Source organism: Falco punctatus (genome assembly GCF_963210335.1).
Source record: "Falco punctatus genome assembly, chromosome: 2".
In the NCBI taxonomy this organism is placed as follows: domain Eukaryota; kingdom Metazoa; phylum Chordata; class Aves; order Falconiformes; family Falconidae; genus Falco; species Falco punctatus.
In genome coordinates this window covers 82,761,375-82,780,476 of record NC_137581.1, presented here as the reverse complement: position 1 = coordinate 82,780,476, position 19,102 = coordinate 82,761,375, and the positions used below count along the sequence as shown (strand labels likewise).

Below are 19,102 nucleotides of genomic sequence, written 5' to 3'. Positions count from 1 at the left end.
TATTTTCCAGCTTAGCAGGAATCTGTTTATAACTAGCTTAAACTAAGGAAAAAACCAAGCCACGCCACTCCCCACCCCCCTGCCCCCAAAGTAACACTCCATTAGAATATGGTTGCCTCTACATAAACACATACGCAAGTGTAGCATGAAATACAACACGCTAGTTTTAGTCCTGCTAATGGGGTAACAATGCAGTGAAGATGCAGCGGCAGACACTGAATAAGACCAATCCTACTGAACCCAGGAGTATCAGGAGGCTTGCATCTAGAGGCTGTTGCACTGCCAGTGCTGAAGCTTATGCCATCACTTATATTCATTGTGGCTTACTTGTGCAACATGAATTCAAGCATTCACATTGATATCCACTCATATCACAGTCATATTATTTACGTATTTTGCATAAATGGAGCTATAGATTACTGCAAAATCTTTTTTTAGTTAACTTCATTGCTTTTAAAACTGTTCGAGGTGAATTACTCTCAAATTTTATGCTAGCATAAGAGATAAATGCAGAAGAGGTTTATACCAGAACAGATTTATACAGAATTTCAGTACATGCCTTCATATATACCAGAATGACCGTCCTCTGAAAGAGGACCTCCCAAGGACCCTCCAAGACAAGGCCTTAAAAAAAATTTCCAGTGTTTATCCATCTACAAAAGCATTTCAACTCAGCAGCTGCTATGAGTTATATCTTCCTCACTAACAAGTGACTACATGCTCTACAGCTACATCAAATTTTCAGTAGGTTAATGTATAATAACATGCTTAGACAAACATATTTGTTCCTGCCACTGTTTTATATAGTATCTTAAATAAACAGAAACAGTGCGCTCTCTACGTCATTACAGCTGAGATCATTATTCAAACACTAGAACAGCAGTGTATAGACCATGGCTGATGAATTTAAGCTCAGAGCAAGTAGTTACAAAGGGAGTCAGCATTAACTTTGACAAATCTCAAGTTTACAGTGGCCTCATATCCTAATCTACAGTCTGCAGACCTGATTCAGTAAGCTCACATTATGTCAGCTCCAGTGGAACTTCAGCAGATGTTCTAGATAAAGCACATTCTCCTGGGTTTAGGCATAAATACAGTATCTTCACTATATTAACTGTGTATTTAGTAGCCTAAATATGCTCATTTAGGCTATTAAATGAGTAAATTCAGTATATATTTATTACACTAATAGTAGAACTTTTACTCTAGAAGTAGAAAGCGACTATACTCTGCTAGGTTTCTCTCACTCCTGTGTAGCCCAAACATAAAAAGTTCTTGACGTTCACCATATAGACTTATCTGTCAGACTTGGTAAAGAAGATGGGCCAAGAGGCTCAAATACAAAGTACGTACAGGAGGTGAAGGCTGTCATCAATAGAAAGTTCTGTAAGACAGGTAAAGAACCTGAGCAGGGGAGTTTTTCCCAGTAGAAAAGCTGTACTGGAAATTTGAAAACTGTACCGTTCACTCCAGGTTATTAACTTTCAAACCCAAACAGTGTAGAAATAATGACAAACACACATTCTGATACATCACAACCAGACTGGCCAAGGAACTTAAGAGATTTACTGTAAAACCTAAAATGCAGTTTCTCTTAGATATCATTAACCAGGATCTAGAATTATCACCAGTGAAGCCTGATCCAAGTAGGAAGTTGCCTGCAATTACTTATTTTGGATCATTTCAACAATCCCACCTTTAGCATATAGGAATTTGGACTACATAAAGGCACATTCAGATAGGCCATATGCCATAAACTGATTAGTGATAGTGTAAGCTTTACCTAACACTTTTAACAAGCAAACCACATTAGCTTTTTTTCACAAGATTTCCAAATCATAAGATTTTCTAAAGTGAATAGTACTGCTGGGTAGCCAACTCAAGCAACATGGGGAAGATGACTTTCACAGGGAGTTTACACAGCATCTCCAAGACTCAAAAGCGAGGAAATGTCTCTCCATAAAGCATTTCAAGCCAAATGCTAACCATAACTGAAATTTTGCTGCTGCTTCCCTCCCAGCCTCAGCATTCTGCCTCCTAAGTGTCATATAATGCACTGTGAAGTAGGTGTAATGTTTAAGATGAAGTCAAGGCCAGTATCTTGTAACAATTTTGGGTCCCAACATAAACACGACCTAGAGTAACCGCTCACTAGAAATCTTAGAAACAGCTCTTTAAATAGAATCAAGATGAAACAAGCTGACAATGCAAAATATTTAAGTTTTTGATTTATAAAAATACACGCCTATGGCAAAGCAAACCTTTACCTTCATGGCTCTTTCCATTAGTTTGGAGTCACAGGCTGGCAGTGGAGGCTCATGAGAGATTTGTAAGGGTTTTGAGACATCAGTCTCATCAATCTTAATAGTGACCTTATGAACAGATGCAGTCCCTGTTTTCCTGCCAAGCACCTGTTGACTTAAAATAAACAGAATAATTAAACCATGTAACTAAAATAGCAGAAAATACACCTTTCAGTAGCTAATCCTTGATTCTGAGAGATCTGGTTAAAAATAAGATTATGTCAGCTGAACTGAAAAAAGTATTTGGTTTAGTTTACATTTTAAATGCATAACTGTTGGTAAACTGAAACTACATAAAGAAGTTTTAGATGCCTGTAAATTCAACACAGAACTGCATCTGGATTGCTTTTTTAAATTTTACCTAGTGCAATAAATAGTCAAGCAATAAATATAGTAAAAGGCTGACAAAGAACTAATTAATTTATTTAGATATCTGCATAAATACAAGCTGATTTATAACTATATCCGTTTTTCTCCTGTACATTGACATACAACCCTCACTTCTTTGCAAGTTAAGCAACATGTTTAGGTACTCAATTACAAGAATTTAGGAGTCTCACAACAAAAAGGAAGTACAATTCTGAAAACTATGGCTCAAGCTTAGTAAATGAAAACTCTCCTATTATTGCATTTATTGTTTGTTAACAGCCCTTTTAAAATTAACTTACTTCCAAACAGAGAGTGAGAGACATTTCCCTGCATGATATCGCTCCACTTGCACAAGGTCTCCCCAGCGCTCTCGAATCAGCATTAAAGTTTGTGAATGCAAGACTTCCAACTGAAGTGCTAAGCAGAAGGAGTCTAACGAATGGAGTTCAGAAAATGTAAGACCATCAAAAAGTCTCTACACTACATAAATCTGTTTCTGTACACTACATAAATCCATTTGTCACAGAAGTTGGAAAAGATGCTGTCTGAAAACACACTATGTACCAACCCAAAGCTAAAGACATAAACAGCTTCAAATATTTCTCAAAGGTTTTTTTGCCCCCCCCCTCCTTTTTTTTTTTTTTAAACTCTTCTCTAGGTGTTATACAAGAATGTCTCAACAGCTTTGTTTCATAGACTTTTAGCTCCAATCATCTGTTAGGGAAAAGATTACTAACAAAGAAATTCAATTCACCCTATAGTTACCACTAACCTCATCTCCCATGGTCACCTTAAAATAACATGATTCTGTTTGTTTCTGTAGAAACTGTTTCACTAAAACCCATTTCACATTGTCAAGCCATTTGCCCTTTGCATGCAGCAAATCACTGCAGTACTTCCTGCACATGCTGTATCTCATCTTACTATCCACACAGGTGCAATACAGGTAACACACCACCATCAGTTTACTACAGTTCTTGGTAGCAAGAATTGTCAGCTCCCATACCTTCCAAGTCAGCACTGTATTCTATCTCTCAAATCAGCACATGCTGTCAGCCACTGCTGCACTGACTTAGCACACAACCTGCTGTCTTGAATACCTCACCTTTACCTTTGCTGTTTGTGTAAAACCAAATCTTACAGGCTGGCACCTCAGAATAACTGGCCATCATTTTTACTACAGATCCAGACATCTTCCCCCAGCTTAACAGGGAACACATTTTTCCTGCAAGCTGCGGATCAAGAGCAGCAAGGGTACATTAAACAGCTTATTCAGAAGCAACTTTCAGAAGGATACGCAGACAGCTGTACATGTCCTGAAGTGGCTTTTCATCAGCAAACAGCCGTGACTGGACCAACTGATGGATGAAGTTGATCTGTATGCTGTGAACCAAGGCTCGGCCATCTTTCATGAATTAAAAAGAATTCACATTAGACATAAGGAAACTAGGTACTTAATATAATAAATTAATATATTTAAGGAAAAAAAAAAGATACAACTGTACTGAGCAATTCCCATACCAGAATTTCTAACAAAATCCTTGGTTTACTCTGGAAATTTCAGTCAGTCTACTACACTGTCACAGTCTATCATTGTTAAGATATTAAAGGCACACAGAGCAAGGTGAAAACAAGGTAAGTATACACAGCTTCATTATCTTAATTTGTGATATGCAAAAGACCCAGTATAAACAAGACTTATCAGAGATTAACATCATGTTAAAAAGGAAGTGTAAAGGTTTCATTTTTTTCTTTTTACCACCAGTTTCCTTGTCTTCAACCAAAATTTCCAGTTTCAGAAGGCGCCAGGGGATGTCAGGGTCATCACCCATCACTGTCAAGGTGGCCTCAAACTCACCCTCAACTCGGAACTTCACACGGCCATTGGCTAAGAACGAAAAGAATGTTTTATTTCACTCAGTCTCCTAAGATGCTTCAGTGTGGCAGCTCCTGGCACTCACAATGCTTCCCTACGGTTTCTACTCTGTTGCATATCTTTCTGTGCAGCTCTGAAGACTTCACAGTTGCTTCTGCAACAGAACCGGTGTCAATAAGCAGCATGGACAGATGTACCAAACTGTCCTGAACAGCAGTACTTCAGTTACGGTAACTTGTTAACACTTCTGCTACTATAATACAGAGTAACACTGACCTGACTACCAGCATGACAAGTTACACAAAATATCTGGCTTCATTTTTCCAATTCTTTGCTATACCAACCATGAATACTTCAATCAAAAGAGGTTCGGAACATGATCTCAGCACAGGCTGAAATCTAGCCCTGAAAACACAACTCACTGCAAACCATTTATTTAACATTAAAATATTGTAATTCCATTTTCATGTGAGGAAGATAATCTTTTGCATAACTTATATACATGCACACTATTTATCAAATTGACATATATATCTTCACACCTTTGTGAGCTCTGCTATCAGATTCAAGAACTGGGAACAAAGACTGTCAAAACTATGTAAGTAAGGTCATAAAGAGAATGAGTGGCAGAGCAACCAGTTTAGTACAAGTCCTTATTATAACCTGTAGGTCAACCTCCTTCTCAATCACTTAACAAAACATGCCATATATTTTTACAGTTATAGACACACAGAAATATTCCTACGGAAATTTTAACCTTTTAACTCAAGAAGTGTTGTTTTCAAAAGCATCTCAGACATGCTCTTAAAACAAACCAAACCCCAAACCAGAAACTAGTAGTCATTGAAATGTTAACTGAAAAATCTGAAGAGCTCAGACATATATCCATTTATATTTACATCAGACAAACATGGCTCTAACAGTGATACTGCAAGTGTTCACTTAAGATCCAGTGAAACTACTACTAAGATTTTTCAGAAACATCTTTGTCCTAGGTCTGTGGGGTACGGTTTACACATGCCTAACCTTGTCTTAGTTAAAAGCTTGGACTAGGTCATTCCAGCCCTATTCTCTGCGATTCTGCAATAACCTAGCGTGGTTTATAGCCATCTTTCCTGTAAAAAAGGTCATTTTAATGTCTATCACTACTTGGGTTAAACGAAAACAGAGATCTGAAAACAGATTAAGAGATCTGGCACTGCAGTGAGCCACAGAACAAAAGGTATACATAAATATGAACAAATTCTATGCATGAAGATGAATATCACAACAGATTCAAAAAGCAACATTACAATGAATTGTTCAAGCTAAAGTTCAAAGAGTTTCTACAGAAGACCTAACAGTTTAATTAAACTGCATTTTAAAATTCACTTAAGGTAAAGCAGTTACATTGTTAGGTCTAAGACTAACACATCTGCTGAAGGAACAAGACAATGCCTACAACCTTTTGCCGTTACCTGCACAGGTTTTCTTCTTAAAATTAAATAGTATTTCAGCAATACTATCAATGCTCCCATGTTTCAAAATGGGAAAACACATATTTTGATGTCAGACAGAGACAGGATCCCAGTCTTAACAGATGAAGCATGTCTAATGGTCTCACTTGAGCTATTTTTTAGCTTTGCTTTAGCACTAAAGCAACAATTTAAAATCAGCCTCCAATAATATATTCTTCAAAAAGTAATTCCAATTCTTACCAACTGTAAGATTTGCCAGCTGTGGAGGGAGATCTGTAGTCACTAGTCGATGTCGAAGAATCTGGTTTAGCTGATGAAGTGTGGTTTGCTTCTCACTCTTTGTTATTGGGTCAGGAGGGATTATTTTATCCTGTTAAAACAATCACAAATAAGTCTATGTATCTCAAGCACATATAATACATTGACAGTAGCAATGGTGAAAACTAACCAGACTGGAAGTCTGAAAATATAAATACTACAGGTCATTACACATAGGTGAAGTTTTATATCCTACACTCAGACTTGTTTTCTAGTTGATTACATTTTACCTGAAAATGATCACCGAGTCAAATTACTCAATTTGAATCAATTACATAAATTCAGGGCCTTACATCAGGCTAAACTTGTTTTTAAATACTAAGATTTGAAAACCAATCTTTATCTGCAGCTACAGATCCAAGTCACAGGTACTACTGTTTATATAGCTTCATAAAATCCTGTTATTCTGCATTTTAACAGTAAGAAAAGGCAGCAGCATTAAAGAGAGCTAGTAAGTGTTTCAGTACATTTCCAAAAAGCAGGCAAAAGCTCTATTAACAACAGATGTTAGCAACTCCTGTTCACACTTCATTCTTCTAGGATGGTGGCTTAGCATGTGCAAATACTTAAAGAAACAAGGAAGAAGCGCTGCTAACCCTACTCATTCTAAAGCAGAACTAGTTTAAATGGAGGGAATGTTTTACTGGGAAAGCATAATTTGTTCAAATAGGAAGTGCTCTGCAAGAGCAACTTGCAGAGACTTGGTACTAGGCCTGTATTAAACTACAGTTCCATTTGCACATAGACAATTAGTATCATCAACATGCATTTGATACTGTACAGGAGATTTTTGCCGCCCCCCCGCCCCCAGCAACATACGGTAGCATTATTTACCCTAATGCAGGTAGGCAGACGTGGGTATGATCCAGTTGTCAGAACATCAATAGCATAAGGGATTGCAAAACTAGGGAGACGAGCATGGACCAAAGCATCTCTGGCTAGCGATGCTAGACGATCAGCAGTGTCCACAAACAGAATGGCTTGCTGATCTAAAAAACTTGATATCATCTGCAGAGGACAAGAAGGGGGTGGGTGGGGGAGAAAGGTATGTGTCCAATAAAATGCACAAATCAATGCCCTTTTATATCCAGTTCATCTCCTGCGTATACTGCAATGATTTTATCTGTTGCTTCCAATTCAAGTAATCACATTTATAAAACAAAGGCCATGTCTTACATTTGTATGCAAGGACACTTTAAATCCACATGCCATTTCTGATGCTGTGGAGCCTCACAGCTCTTCGTCTGACGATTGCCACTGGAATGCAACCATACTTGTTTGTAATCAACTAGAGGCTTGTTTTTTGCAACATTCTAGACTTTTACTCTTATTTAACCAAGAGCAAGATGAAAGTGATAGCAACAACTAACAACACACCAAGATCACCATCTTCCCTGTCCTATCACCTAAACCCAAAGCACTCCTGAAACTATGTGCAGACAAGCCTTCCATTTTTTTGCCACTGAAGAGTTTTTGGGAACATGAACTGTTAAAAGACAAGATTATACAGTTGCTAAATGGAAAGAAATTGTTTATAATTCAATATTCATTTGCCTATGAAATAGGCTTTTTTTAAAAAAAACTTTTATAATAAGGAGAAGTCAGGGTGTACCAAAATCCCATCTCACTTAGAGATTATCTCATACCCAACTCTGTTGCTAACTTACCGCACATTTTTCCACCTTTCCAGCATTATTAGCCCATTTAACTAAGGCTAACAAACGAACAAACAGTTGACGAGTGCGACTTGCAAACTGCACTATTTCTATTTTTCTGGGGGGGAAAAAAAAAAGAAATGTACATTAAACCAGTAATCAGATATATAATAAGGCTGCAATTTAACTTTGTGCCAATAAAAAACAGTAATGATAACTTTAATTGTGTTAATGGAGGCATCACTAATACAGGGCTTGTTTGATTAGAACATGGGGGGAAAGAAAGTTCACTGTTCTGAATACCTAAATGCTAACAACATACATGGATTCTAACCAAGTGAGACTGTCTGGGGAAACAAAAAAAGCATACTCACATGAATTAATCACTGATTTTGAGAGAAACAATTCCGTAGTAAACACAACCGGGTTATTTTTGTACCTTTTAAAGGATTCCCCCAGGGCTTATGATTAAGTTTAAAGTATGCAAGACAATATACCTAAGGGTTACAAGACCTGGCAGTAACACTACACTGACATTCACTAAAACAAATAAATCTGATACTAAACAAAATTTCACTCTAATAATTTTAAGACGTCTTTACACAGTGTGTTACAATATGCTACCATTATGTCAGGAAACAGGGTGGTGGTGGAGACCATAACCCCTCCCCCCCCCCCTTTACTTTCCTCTCCATTCTTGCCTTGCAAAGGAATTGTGATAAGGAGAAGTTACTGACAGTCAATATTCTTCCCACCATGCTTTGTATGAGATCATCAAAATGAGGCAGAGTCTGCTTACATGTCTTTTTTGTAAAACAGAACGTAACAGGAGCACATCAAGATTTTATCCTGTTGTTACAGATCTACATCGTAGATGCATTAAACAAGACACACAGATCTACAATGTAATCTGTAATACCATACACTAATATCATTTCATGTGCTGTTTATAGAGATTTTCCTCCCTTTCTACATGTCCAATACACTAATTTCATCAGTTTTCTAGTTACTTTGAAAGAAACCAACCCAAACAAACAAAAGAACACACCTAAGATGTTTTCCTCGTACAGTGTTCTAAAGTAACAAATGCATTTGGACAAAACCAGTATTACTCAGTGCACACAATATTAGCCTCTACCAAACAAAAGTTGCAACTCCTGATCCTAATGTGTAAAACGCTACTTATAGTATAGACAGAGCCTGTTTGTATTGAAAGTGTTGGTGTAACAGGTTTAACTCTTTTGTGCAGCAAGTATAATCTGCCTGTAGCAGATGAACATTTAGGCCAGAAGCACAACTACTACCATCTGCATCACATACTACAAACCTCATCCAAGGACTTGGGCATTAAGCCAGTAACTTCTCTGCTTTCTACAGTGTATGTTTTAGAATGGCGATACTAAGATTTCAAGTGGTGGACAAGCCATTATATGTACATACGGCTCTAATAGTAACCACACTATGAAAACAAGATGTTGACAATTTTTAAAGATTAAAAACCCATAAATTTATGGGATTTGAAAGATGTCTACAGTGAGACTTTAGAAAGCCAGTACTCTCTCAGACACACTCCATATAGAAGGTGCTAAAATCTAGCAATATCAAGCAAACCTCTGTGGTGAAAACAGCATGAAGCATGAAAAATTCAAACATGTTCTGTGATCGGAAATCAAGGGTACACACTCCCCAGGACCTCAGCTGGCTGGAAGAACTGGTTGACAGTGACCTCATGAAGTTCAGCAAAACCCACGCACAGTCCTGCATCTGGAACCAAATAATCTCATGTAACAGCATAGGCTGGGTGCTAAGCAGTAGCTGGGCCACAGCTGGGCAGCAGCTCTGCAGAAGTGGACTTGGGGGTCCTGGTGGACAGGCGAACAGGCACCAGCAACATGCCCTTGCAACGACAGGCCGTATTAGCACCAGGCAGCCTAGGCAAAGAAAGGTGATTATTCACCTTGCATCAGCATTTGTGAGACTACAGCTGAAGCACTACATGCAGTTTTATACTCCCTAGCCAAGAAAGATACTGCTGTACAGAAGTAGGTTAGGGGCTTGAACACATGACATACAAGAGGTGATGAGAAAGCAGAATTTGCTTCTGCTTGAGAAGGCTACGGTGAGATCCTACTGCCATCTTCGAATATCTAAAGGTGTGTTACAGAGAAGACAGAACCAGACTCTTCTCGAAGGTGCAAAAGGCTGGGGGACAACAGCCACATACTAAACCAGTGAAAAATTAGTCAGACATTAGGAAGACAAAGAAAGACACAGAGAGTAGTCTTTCAGTACAGACTGAAGTAGGTTGCCCAGAAAAGTTTCAGGATTTCCATCCTTGAAGACACTTAAAATTCAACTGGATATGACCCTGAGCAACATAAACCAACTTTGAAACTGTCTTTTACTTCAAGCAGAGGGTAGGACTTGGTATCTCCAAAGTACTATTCCAATCAAAATTATTATCCATGTCTATGAAAGGAGTGAAATAACAGTTATTTTATCATTAGAAAAGAACAGAATGCATTCTTACACAGAAATTAGGTATGTAATTGCACTGTTGTTGAAGTCACAAATAACATGTTCTTACAACATTTCTGAATGTTAGGTTTTTTTAATCTTGTGTAGATGAGTCTTTGCTGCAGATTTGAGAAGTGACAGTCTTGTTCACTAGCTACTGTAAAACCAGTAGGCAAACTGCCTACTTACAGGAAAACAGTATGTTCATATAGTTCTTGGAAGTATTTTAACAATACTTCTCTTTTAAATACTTCTCAGCAGGAACTGTTCATACAGGAATGCAGGTGTAAGGTTTTACCTTCCATTTCTGCACAACAGAAGACAGGGCCTTGCAAAGTCATAATAACCCAAGTTCCAGTTAAATCTTATACAGCCATTACTGTGTTCAGATAAAAGTTTCCCCCATATTACACTTCATTGGAAGATAAAAAGGAGAATATAAAGAATACTGAGCAAATAAAGCTCTCTGTTATCAAGAAGCAAACCCCTGGATTTACCTCAGAACTCAGCACTATTAATATTACATGACAGATCCAACCACTTCTTTCTTGTTCCAAGTTATTTGTTCCTATCACTGATAACTGATAAGTGACCCTTTACAAACAAAAGCCAAATTATACTATGATGTGTAATTTCCTATCATTTTTTCTTATCACAGCATCTTTTAGCTAGGTACTGTAATAATGAATGTAGATTTTATGTGATCCTTATTAGAGCATAATACCATCACATCTTCACCAAAGTTTGCATGCCATATCACCAGGCAGGCTTCAAGAAACAGAGCTTGATGTCAAATTACTGCTGCCATTACAGCTCTCAAAGTTAGGAAAAACAGAATAATCTGGATAATTAAACTACATTCCTTAGAGATTTCCTTCAAGAGCAGGAAAGCCACATTACCAAGAAGAGTCGTATATCAAAGCTAACAAGGATGTGAAATTTAAATTCAAGACAACTTCAATTGCAGGACATTCTTTGTAACCATTGAAGGCTGTGTTATTTTCTTTTATCTGTAATCCATTAGGACTTAAGTTGTTGCTCCAGACCTGTGTGCCCCACAAAGCAGATTCCAGCTTTACCAAGAAATACTAAACATACAGATGCGAGAAGCCCCTCGCCTTAGCCCCCTCCTGCCCCAGTACAAGGGAGCTCCGGGACGAAGTTGAATGTGATTTCCTCAGCAAATAGAGTAATATTTTTAAAAAACCCAAACGACAAGCACACAAACAAACAAAAAAACCCCCAACAAACCCCACACTGTTTGTCTTCATAAAACGTTACGCATAAGGAAAAGGATAAGAGAAATTATCCCAGGTTATGATTCCCTGAAAATGGGACTGATTCCACAATATGTTATGAGAGTTTTGGAAGATTTCAGGTAACTGAATTAATGATCAACCCGGTACTGAGAATCCTTTATTAACTTTCTTAGGAATATCATAGCTGCTATATGTCTCCAAAGAAAATTAGTCCAATTAGCATGTAAACACAAATAAAGGAAACAATTTTCTGACAACTTCCATAAAATTTATTCAAACAAACAAAAAAGTTAAGTTCTTTCATCTTGGGAAATGGGAAAGAAAAAAGGGCCTGTTCTGTTCTCTTCTATTTGTTCTCTAATAATCCTCACACTTCAAAACCCACACAGAACAGAAGCAGAAAACAGTGCTCATGATAACAAAGATCAGGTAATATGGAAAAAAGCAGAAGAAAGGTTTTTAACTTGTTTTCATTTCTGAACTGCTTCTTCTGAACAAAGTTTCTTTATGACACTAACAAGAATCTATTTAGGTTTTCCAGTTCCCTTTCCCATCACCTTTACTGCTTAACGAAGAGAAAAATGCCCTTGACAGATTTTACCTACTGTAACAGCAACAGTACGTTACTGAACAGTCCAATAAAAAAAAAGCGCCCCAACAACAAAACCAAAACCCAACAATAACTTATATTGCCACTGATGCTGAGAAAAATCTTGAACTATGTAGTGACAGCAAGACAGACAAGGCTTATTTTCTTGTATAATATCTAAAATTAAGAGAATAATATTGAACTGTTTAAATAAAATATTTATCTTAACATCCTAAACAAATTCTGTATTTTAACATGCATTACAGATGGTCTTATTGTAACTCACCTTTCCATATCAGTCTTCCTTGGTAATCTATGTAAAAAAGCGGAGAGAAAAAAAAAAATTGTTAGCAACCTTCAACTAAATACAAGAAGAACTTCTACAGCATTTCAAAATGTCTATGACTGTAAATGTTTCCTAAATACAACAAAGTTACGTGTTTGATAAAGGAAGTAGCTTGACAGCTTTAGAAAGCAGCCTAGTTAAGTGGTAGATGGAAATAAAACCAGGAGTATAGTAGCACCGTGGGGCACTTGTCACTAACGTGTCCTGGGTAAGCTGTAACTGGTCAAATGAATTTAAAAACTTGATGAAGGTTGCTGAAATCCCAAGGTTTCTGCTAATGTAGTGAGCCACGTAGTATCACTGCCTGTGCTTTGTAATTGATGACGCTCACTAAGCACCCATAACCAGATTTAATTAATCCATAGTAGCAATCCTAGAACCATCTGCAGCAGGTGTTAAAACTGTTTCCTGACTTGCCTGATTAAAAAGGGAAAAGAAACTTCTTTCAATTTAAAAGTGGAGAAATGCCATACTCCAGAATTCTATTAACAACCTGTGTGAGACACTACTGCAGAGTACTATTTCTGTAATGTTTTACAGGTATCACAGGCATCCCATTTAAAGAGTCTGGGTTTTTTGTTTTGTTTTTGATTTTTATTTTTTTATTCTAGGCCCTGGCTAGTAAAAGAATGAGAAATCATTCTGTTGGAGGGAAGGAGGAGAATACTTCCAACTGGTTTTCTACTAGTCAAATCCATACTTTATGGGGAAATACACTGGAAAACTCTGCTTTTGGAGGGATATCACACAGCTTCTAAGAACTACCTGGTGAATCAAAGTGCCCAAAGCATTCCCTGTGTGCTGTTCACACATTCTATTTTGCACCTTAATTATATATATAATTATAAAAATAGAAAAAAAATTTAAATAGATACAATTATATTAAGTCTAAAGGACCTTAAAACAAGAATAAAAGACAAGACAGACACATGCTCCTACAAGAATGCATGCATGCAGTATCAACTACTGTCCATATATACCATAAATGTACAGAAACACTTCTTGACTAACATTTTGGAAGTTCTTCCAAAGCAAACTAAAATTCCAGAACTCCTCGCCCTTTCCAGAGTTTGAACACTCTTAACCCCAAGTCAAGCAAAACTCTGTTTGCATACTTACCAGATATAGCATTTTACAAGATCTATACCTATTTTTTTCTATTTGTTCTATACGTCACTTCTTAAAACACACAAATTCTCCACAAGAACCTCTAATGTAAAACAAAGTAAAAGGGAAACAGGTTTATCCAGAGTCCAAATGCTTTCAGGAAAGGTTTTTTTGGCCCAAAACATTCCTTTGTTTTGCCACTTCAAATGCAACATCATCAGCAAGCAGATCATCAAGTAAACGTGAATAACCTATTTTATTTCCCCAAAATAATCAAATGGTATTTTTGAAAGTACACAGGCAACTCAAAGAGTTGCAGCACATGAAAATATCTACACTTCACACGTTTTGGTTTCATGTTTTTTGATACCAGTACAAACACCACAGTTGGGTTTTTTCACGGTGACTTGGGGGCGAACTTCAGCATTTCACCAGACAATCTGCATCCAGCTGCTCTGCACTCCTCACAATCATATTCTCTCTTTATAGCAGATCCTAGAGCTCAGCAGCATTCCCCAGGCCCCTGCCTACAGCCCGATGCAGAGACCAGCCTGCACGAACGGGGCACCTCCCCAGGGTGGCAGAAGGAGCAGCCACCTCCCCCCACACCAGCCCCGGCCGCGGTCCGGGACGGATCTCTGGCAAGGCCTCCTCATCCTCCCAGGATGCTGGGAAGGCGGCACTGCCAGCCCGGGAGAGGCCCGGGAGCGGGCCGGGGGGGATCTGGGGCACTCACAGGTCGGCCAGCACGGTGAGCTCGGCGTAGGTCCGGTGCAGGAGGAAGTCGATGAGGGTGCTGAGCCGGTAGCCGGGGCTGGCGGCGGCTGTCACGGCCCCGGGGGCCGGCGGGGCCGGGGCTGACGTGGGGCCCCCGCCGGCCGGCACCAGCTGGTTGCTCTCCAGCTGCACCGGCGCCATGGCGGCGGCGGAGGCGGCAGCGCCTCAACCCCGGGCAGCAACCGCTCGGCAGCCCGGGGCGGCCGGCGCTCCCGGCGGCACCGGCACCCGGCCCGACTCGCCCCACACGGAGGGAACGGGGGGGCTGGCGGCGGGAGTGGGAGCGGGCCCCGGGGCTGGAGCGGGCGGCGGCGGCACTGAGGGGGCTCCGCAGCGCTCAGAGCCCGCTTAGCGCAGGGGCCGCCGCCATGTTGGGGACACGGAACCGGAAGCGAGGCGCTGCGGCGGACCGGAAAGAGAACCTTTCCGGGAAAGCCTGGCGCGGGTGGGGGCGGGGCGGCGCTGGGGCGGCGCTGGGGCGGGCGGGGCCGGCAGGTAGCGGCGGGGGCGGCCCGGCGCGGCGCTCCCGGGGCCGCGGGCGCGGCGGGGCGGGGGCTGTGCCCGGGGGGCTGGCTCTGCGCGTCGTGCGGCGGCCCGGTGGCGGGGAGGCTGGAGCGGCCCCGCCCGGCTACCTCGTCGCGGGGCACGGCAGGGGGGAGGCGCGGCCGGGGCGGGGAGATGGCGCCGTGCTCGGGAGCGATCTCTCGGGGCAAGGGCCGGAGCCGGCTGCCTTCCCCGAGGGCCTTCCCGGCAGCGCCCCGTTGAAACATCTGTAAAAGATAACGGGGCGGGGGCGGGGATGGCTTCCCCAGCGTACCTGGCCGCGTCAATGAAATACGGGGTGGAGGAGAGCCAGTGACAGGCTTGGCCCCTCTGCCTGTGGGGCGGCTCGTCAGGCCGTCAGGGAAACCACGGCCGGCCTGTGTCAGGCGCTGGGCTGGCTCATCCCCCCTAACGGCTTGGGAAATGCGAAGCATTTGCGAAGGGTGCAGGGCGATGCCGGGTGATCGGCTAGAGGTAGCTGGCTGTGCCTCTGCCGTGGAAGTCACAGTTGAAGCTGGGGAAAGGGGCAGAGTGCTCGTGGGATCTGGTGATAAACGCCAAACTATAGGAACTTTTGCGTATTTCTGTCTAACAGATTAACTGACACTCCTGAAGGGAGAGGGAAGGTCTGTAAACAATTCAAGATGGATTTTTTGTGGACAGGTTACCGAGGTGGACTGCGGAAGGAAAGGAACAGTATAAATCCTGGGTGTTCTGTATCGGGATTCACTCAGGTGTTAAATCATACATTCTTGCCTTATGATTACAAAGAAATCCCTGAAATAGACACATTGTTGACAGTAAATACGCAAACTCCTCAAAGTTCAAAAAAAAGAAGAAAAAATCCTACTTCCTCTGTATTAAATGCAGACTTCTAAAACCCTCTACTCTGACTCATCTCTTTCCAAGAGGAAAGTAAAAAATAAAAGGAGACATTTTTCAATCTGATAAGTGTGGAATCAGCAGTTTAATAATAATAATAACAACAACAACAATTATTATTATTATTATTATTATTATTATTATTATTATTATTAAGGCATCTATGCCAGCAGCAAGAATAGTCAGTTCTGTTCCTATGGAGAGCATGTTTGTTGCTCCAGGTTATGCACCCGCCAGTTGCCAACTGACAAGGAGCGCCTTTGCTGGCGGGCACCCTCTCCCATAGCCTCTGTGGAGCATAAAACTGTATTGAGCAAGATAAACTGTTAACTCCCTGCTGGCACATCAGTTCCTGTGTTGCTGTACAGGCTGCTAGGCGATGCCTCAGCTTTAAGGAGAGAAGAAACCACCTGTAGTGGAGTGCAGTGCCTGATCCATGGGGCTAGGAAGGGGAACAATTCCTGCAGCTGTGAGCTGTGCCAGTCTGCAGTTTTGTGGGCTGCTTCAGAGACAGAGAGATGAACCTGTGAGTCTTTGAGCCTCCCTGCTCAAAGGGGGTGGATGCTGATGGTTGGTTGGGAATTTTTTACTCCTAAAATCACTAAAATGTGTTTAGACACAAGTTTTTCTTCTTCTTTGCTTTTTTTTTCAGGTTAATGGAGGAATTTTTTTTTCAATATAGGTGAAAGAAATACCTATTTTTTGCTGTTTATAAAAATTCTAAAGGACAGAATGACAAGTACTGTCTGGATCATATTGTGATACAAACAAGTTATTTGCTTAATGTATTGGAAGTTTTTGCCTCCCCATTGCAAAGATGGGTTTTTCCAAATTTTTGAAAATCTTTTTTCTCTCTACATGCATGAATAAATGAAGTGTAGCCATTTTATGGCCAACTAGTTGCACCGTTGAAGAAAATACTGATTTACGTGCACAGGAATATGATTATGCTATCTATGAGAGCTGTAACTGAGAAATACAGGCTGTATATTGGTTTTTTTCCTTCTTCCAATCTCTTCTCTTCAAGTTTAGTCCCTAATAAAATTCCCATTGATTTCAGTGGCACAGGCTCAGACTTTGTTGATGAAAAGGCAGGTGGGAAATTGTTGTGATGCAATTTCACTTTGCCCCTATTAGAGCTGTTTTTGTTTGGAGAAGCTCTGGTCTTTGTGAATTTTTCAGCCTTGGCTGGGGAGGGGGGATATCCTCAGCTTGGCTGCCTTTCTCTGCTTCTTTCAAAGAGAAAAGGTTGATCAGAGCTGTGGCAGGGATCAGGCTGAGCTCTCCTCTCACATGGCTGCATAGTAAAGAAGCTCTTGATGCTGTTTTCAAAGAAAGGAGGAGCAGCCACAGAGAAATTTCAGAAGCTCAAGGCTTATGCTTGTGTGCATACAGCAATCATGCTTTTGGGAGACTAGGTGTTCTAACGGTAAGCTGGAGATGAGTATCAGGAGTTCAAAAAGGTGATTGGCCTACATAATACTTGTGTAAGAAGAGATAATGTTTGCTGCTTCTTGTTGCCTTTCTGAAGCTGGCAGTGCTTACTACTCTTTGATGGAAGTACTTCTAAGAATGATGAGCCTTGTGTCTAAATTCAGAAACCCAGCTTTTAGGAATTGGAAATAGGTTTCAGAAGTCTGTTGGCATGGAAAAGGCAAAACTACAGGAGGGAGAAAGCTGAGACAGTGGGGTTGATGGAAAGAGTAACAGGACTTCCAGGGCAGAGAAGGCTCCCTGCACAGTGCTTTCACGTGGACCTGATGAATTGCACAGTTGTTAGGTAGACTATAGATAACCTCTGTATAATGTACCATTTTCCCTGAAGGTGACCAACAAAGTTGGATTTTTTAAGCTGTATAAAAGGACGATGAAGCTTCAGTTCTGATTGAGGGTGTTGGTTCCTTCAGTCTTCTAGATAATCAATTTCTTAACATTTAAGTGCATGAATGAAAAACACTGTATCTGATTGTGGATTGCAGATCAGGCCTGTGGTTGTTATATAGTCAAATTTGTTGCATGTAGATAACAAAATGTCTTAAGTTAATACTTCAGGCAAATAGCACTCTCTGGGTGCGATTCTCCAAATAACAAAATAGACTCCAGGTAAAATACAGTGGTGCACTTGAGAAGAATAGTCAAGCAGAAGCAATGAATAATGCTGAAACTTAATCCAAATTGTACTCTTTCATACAGTGGTGTGTGTCACTAAATTGTATGCTCTGGAAGATTAGTTTTGAGTTACAGAATTTTGCAGTTTGTGAGAGTGAGAGGATAATTCAGCATAAAATATAATCTGATTTTATTTGATAGCTGTGGTTTATTTGTCTGTTTATTGTTGATCAACTATAGTTGATCTGTTTCCATACTGCCCAGTTACTGGGATTAATGATATCAAAACTTCTGAATCTGCTGTTGAGCACTTTTAAAAAGCAGTGACATTTTAACAACCTTGAGATTACTGTAGCGCTTTCCTGTTGGCTCTTTGCTAAGAGGTAGGCAGTGCCCATTTGCGGTGCAGGGAAGGATGGTTGTGTTCATATAGTTTTTCCAGGCTGCTTAAATACAGATTTCTACTGTATTTTCATTTGTGTTCATTCTCTTAATTCAGCAGGTTTCAGTGTTTTGCTGTTTAAAGCCGATGACAAATTTTCTAGTAGTGATGGGAAGAGCACAGGCCTGGTGAGTCTCATGCACGCAGCTGGCTGTTGCCTCAGGCCCTCTTGCATACAGGCAATACCTCACACACACAGGCAGTGTGGCGTTGGGACCCCTGTCCAGCTGAGTGGCCTGATGTGCAGGGCATGGCTGGCCCATACATTTAGCTTGATTGCCAGGCTCTACCTGGCTCATCTCATCATGGAGCATGGGCAAGGTCTTAGAGCTGCAGGGGAACTGGGGAAGCACCTGGCAGGAGGATCTGCTAGGTGCAGGGGGAAATTGGGCTGACACCCTCACCGGAGGCTGCCCAGCATTTTGACCTGTCTCCAGACATCAGCCTGGCCAGCTCCTGCTATGTGTGATCCCTCCACTGTGTGATAGATGTCTGTCAGGTTGCACGAGTCTGCTACATTAGGACTGTACTTCTGTTCTAATGCGCGGCTCAG

At 40.8% G+C, this 19,102-nt stretch overlaps 1 protein-coding gene across 3 annotated transcripts in view; it reads right to left on the bottom strand.

Annotated features, from left to right (window-relative positions):
- The window catches only part of MED14 (mediator complex subunit 14), a 36,032-nt gene extending 21,069 nt beyond the window's left edge, over nucleotides 1-14,963 (bottom strand). For all 3 annotated transcript variants that reach the window (XM_080374334.1, XM_080374336.1, XM_080374335.1), the window contains exons 1-9: nucleotides 14,533-14,963; nucleotides 12,630-12,656; nucleotides 7,991-8,096; nucleotides 7,158-7,331; nucleotides 6,246-6,375; nucleotides 4,432-4,560; nucleotides 3,970-4,077; nucleotides 2,972-3,104; nucleotides 2,268-2,418 (exon numbers count right to left, since the gene is read on the bottom strand). In XM_080374334.1, coding sequence (XP_080230460.1) covers nucleotides 2,268-2,418; nucleotides 2,972-3,104; nucleotides 3,970-4,077; nucleotides 4,432-4,560; nucleotides 6,246-6,375; nucleotides 7,158-7,331; nucleotides 7,991-8,096; nucleotides 12,630-12,656; nucleotides 14,533-14,714 — 1,140 coding nt within the window. In that variant the 5' untranslated portion in view covers nucleotides 14,715-14,963. The remainder of the gene's footprint in view (nucleotides 1-2,267; nucleotides 2,419-2,971; nucleotides 3,105-3,969; nucleotides 4,078-4,431; nucleotides 4,561-6,245; nucleotides 6,376-7,157; nucleotides 7,332-7,990; nucleotides 8,097-12,629; nucleotides 12,657-14,532) is intronic.
- Between the last annotated feature and the right edge of the window lie 4,139 nt (nucleotides 14,964-19,102).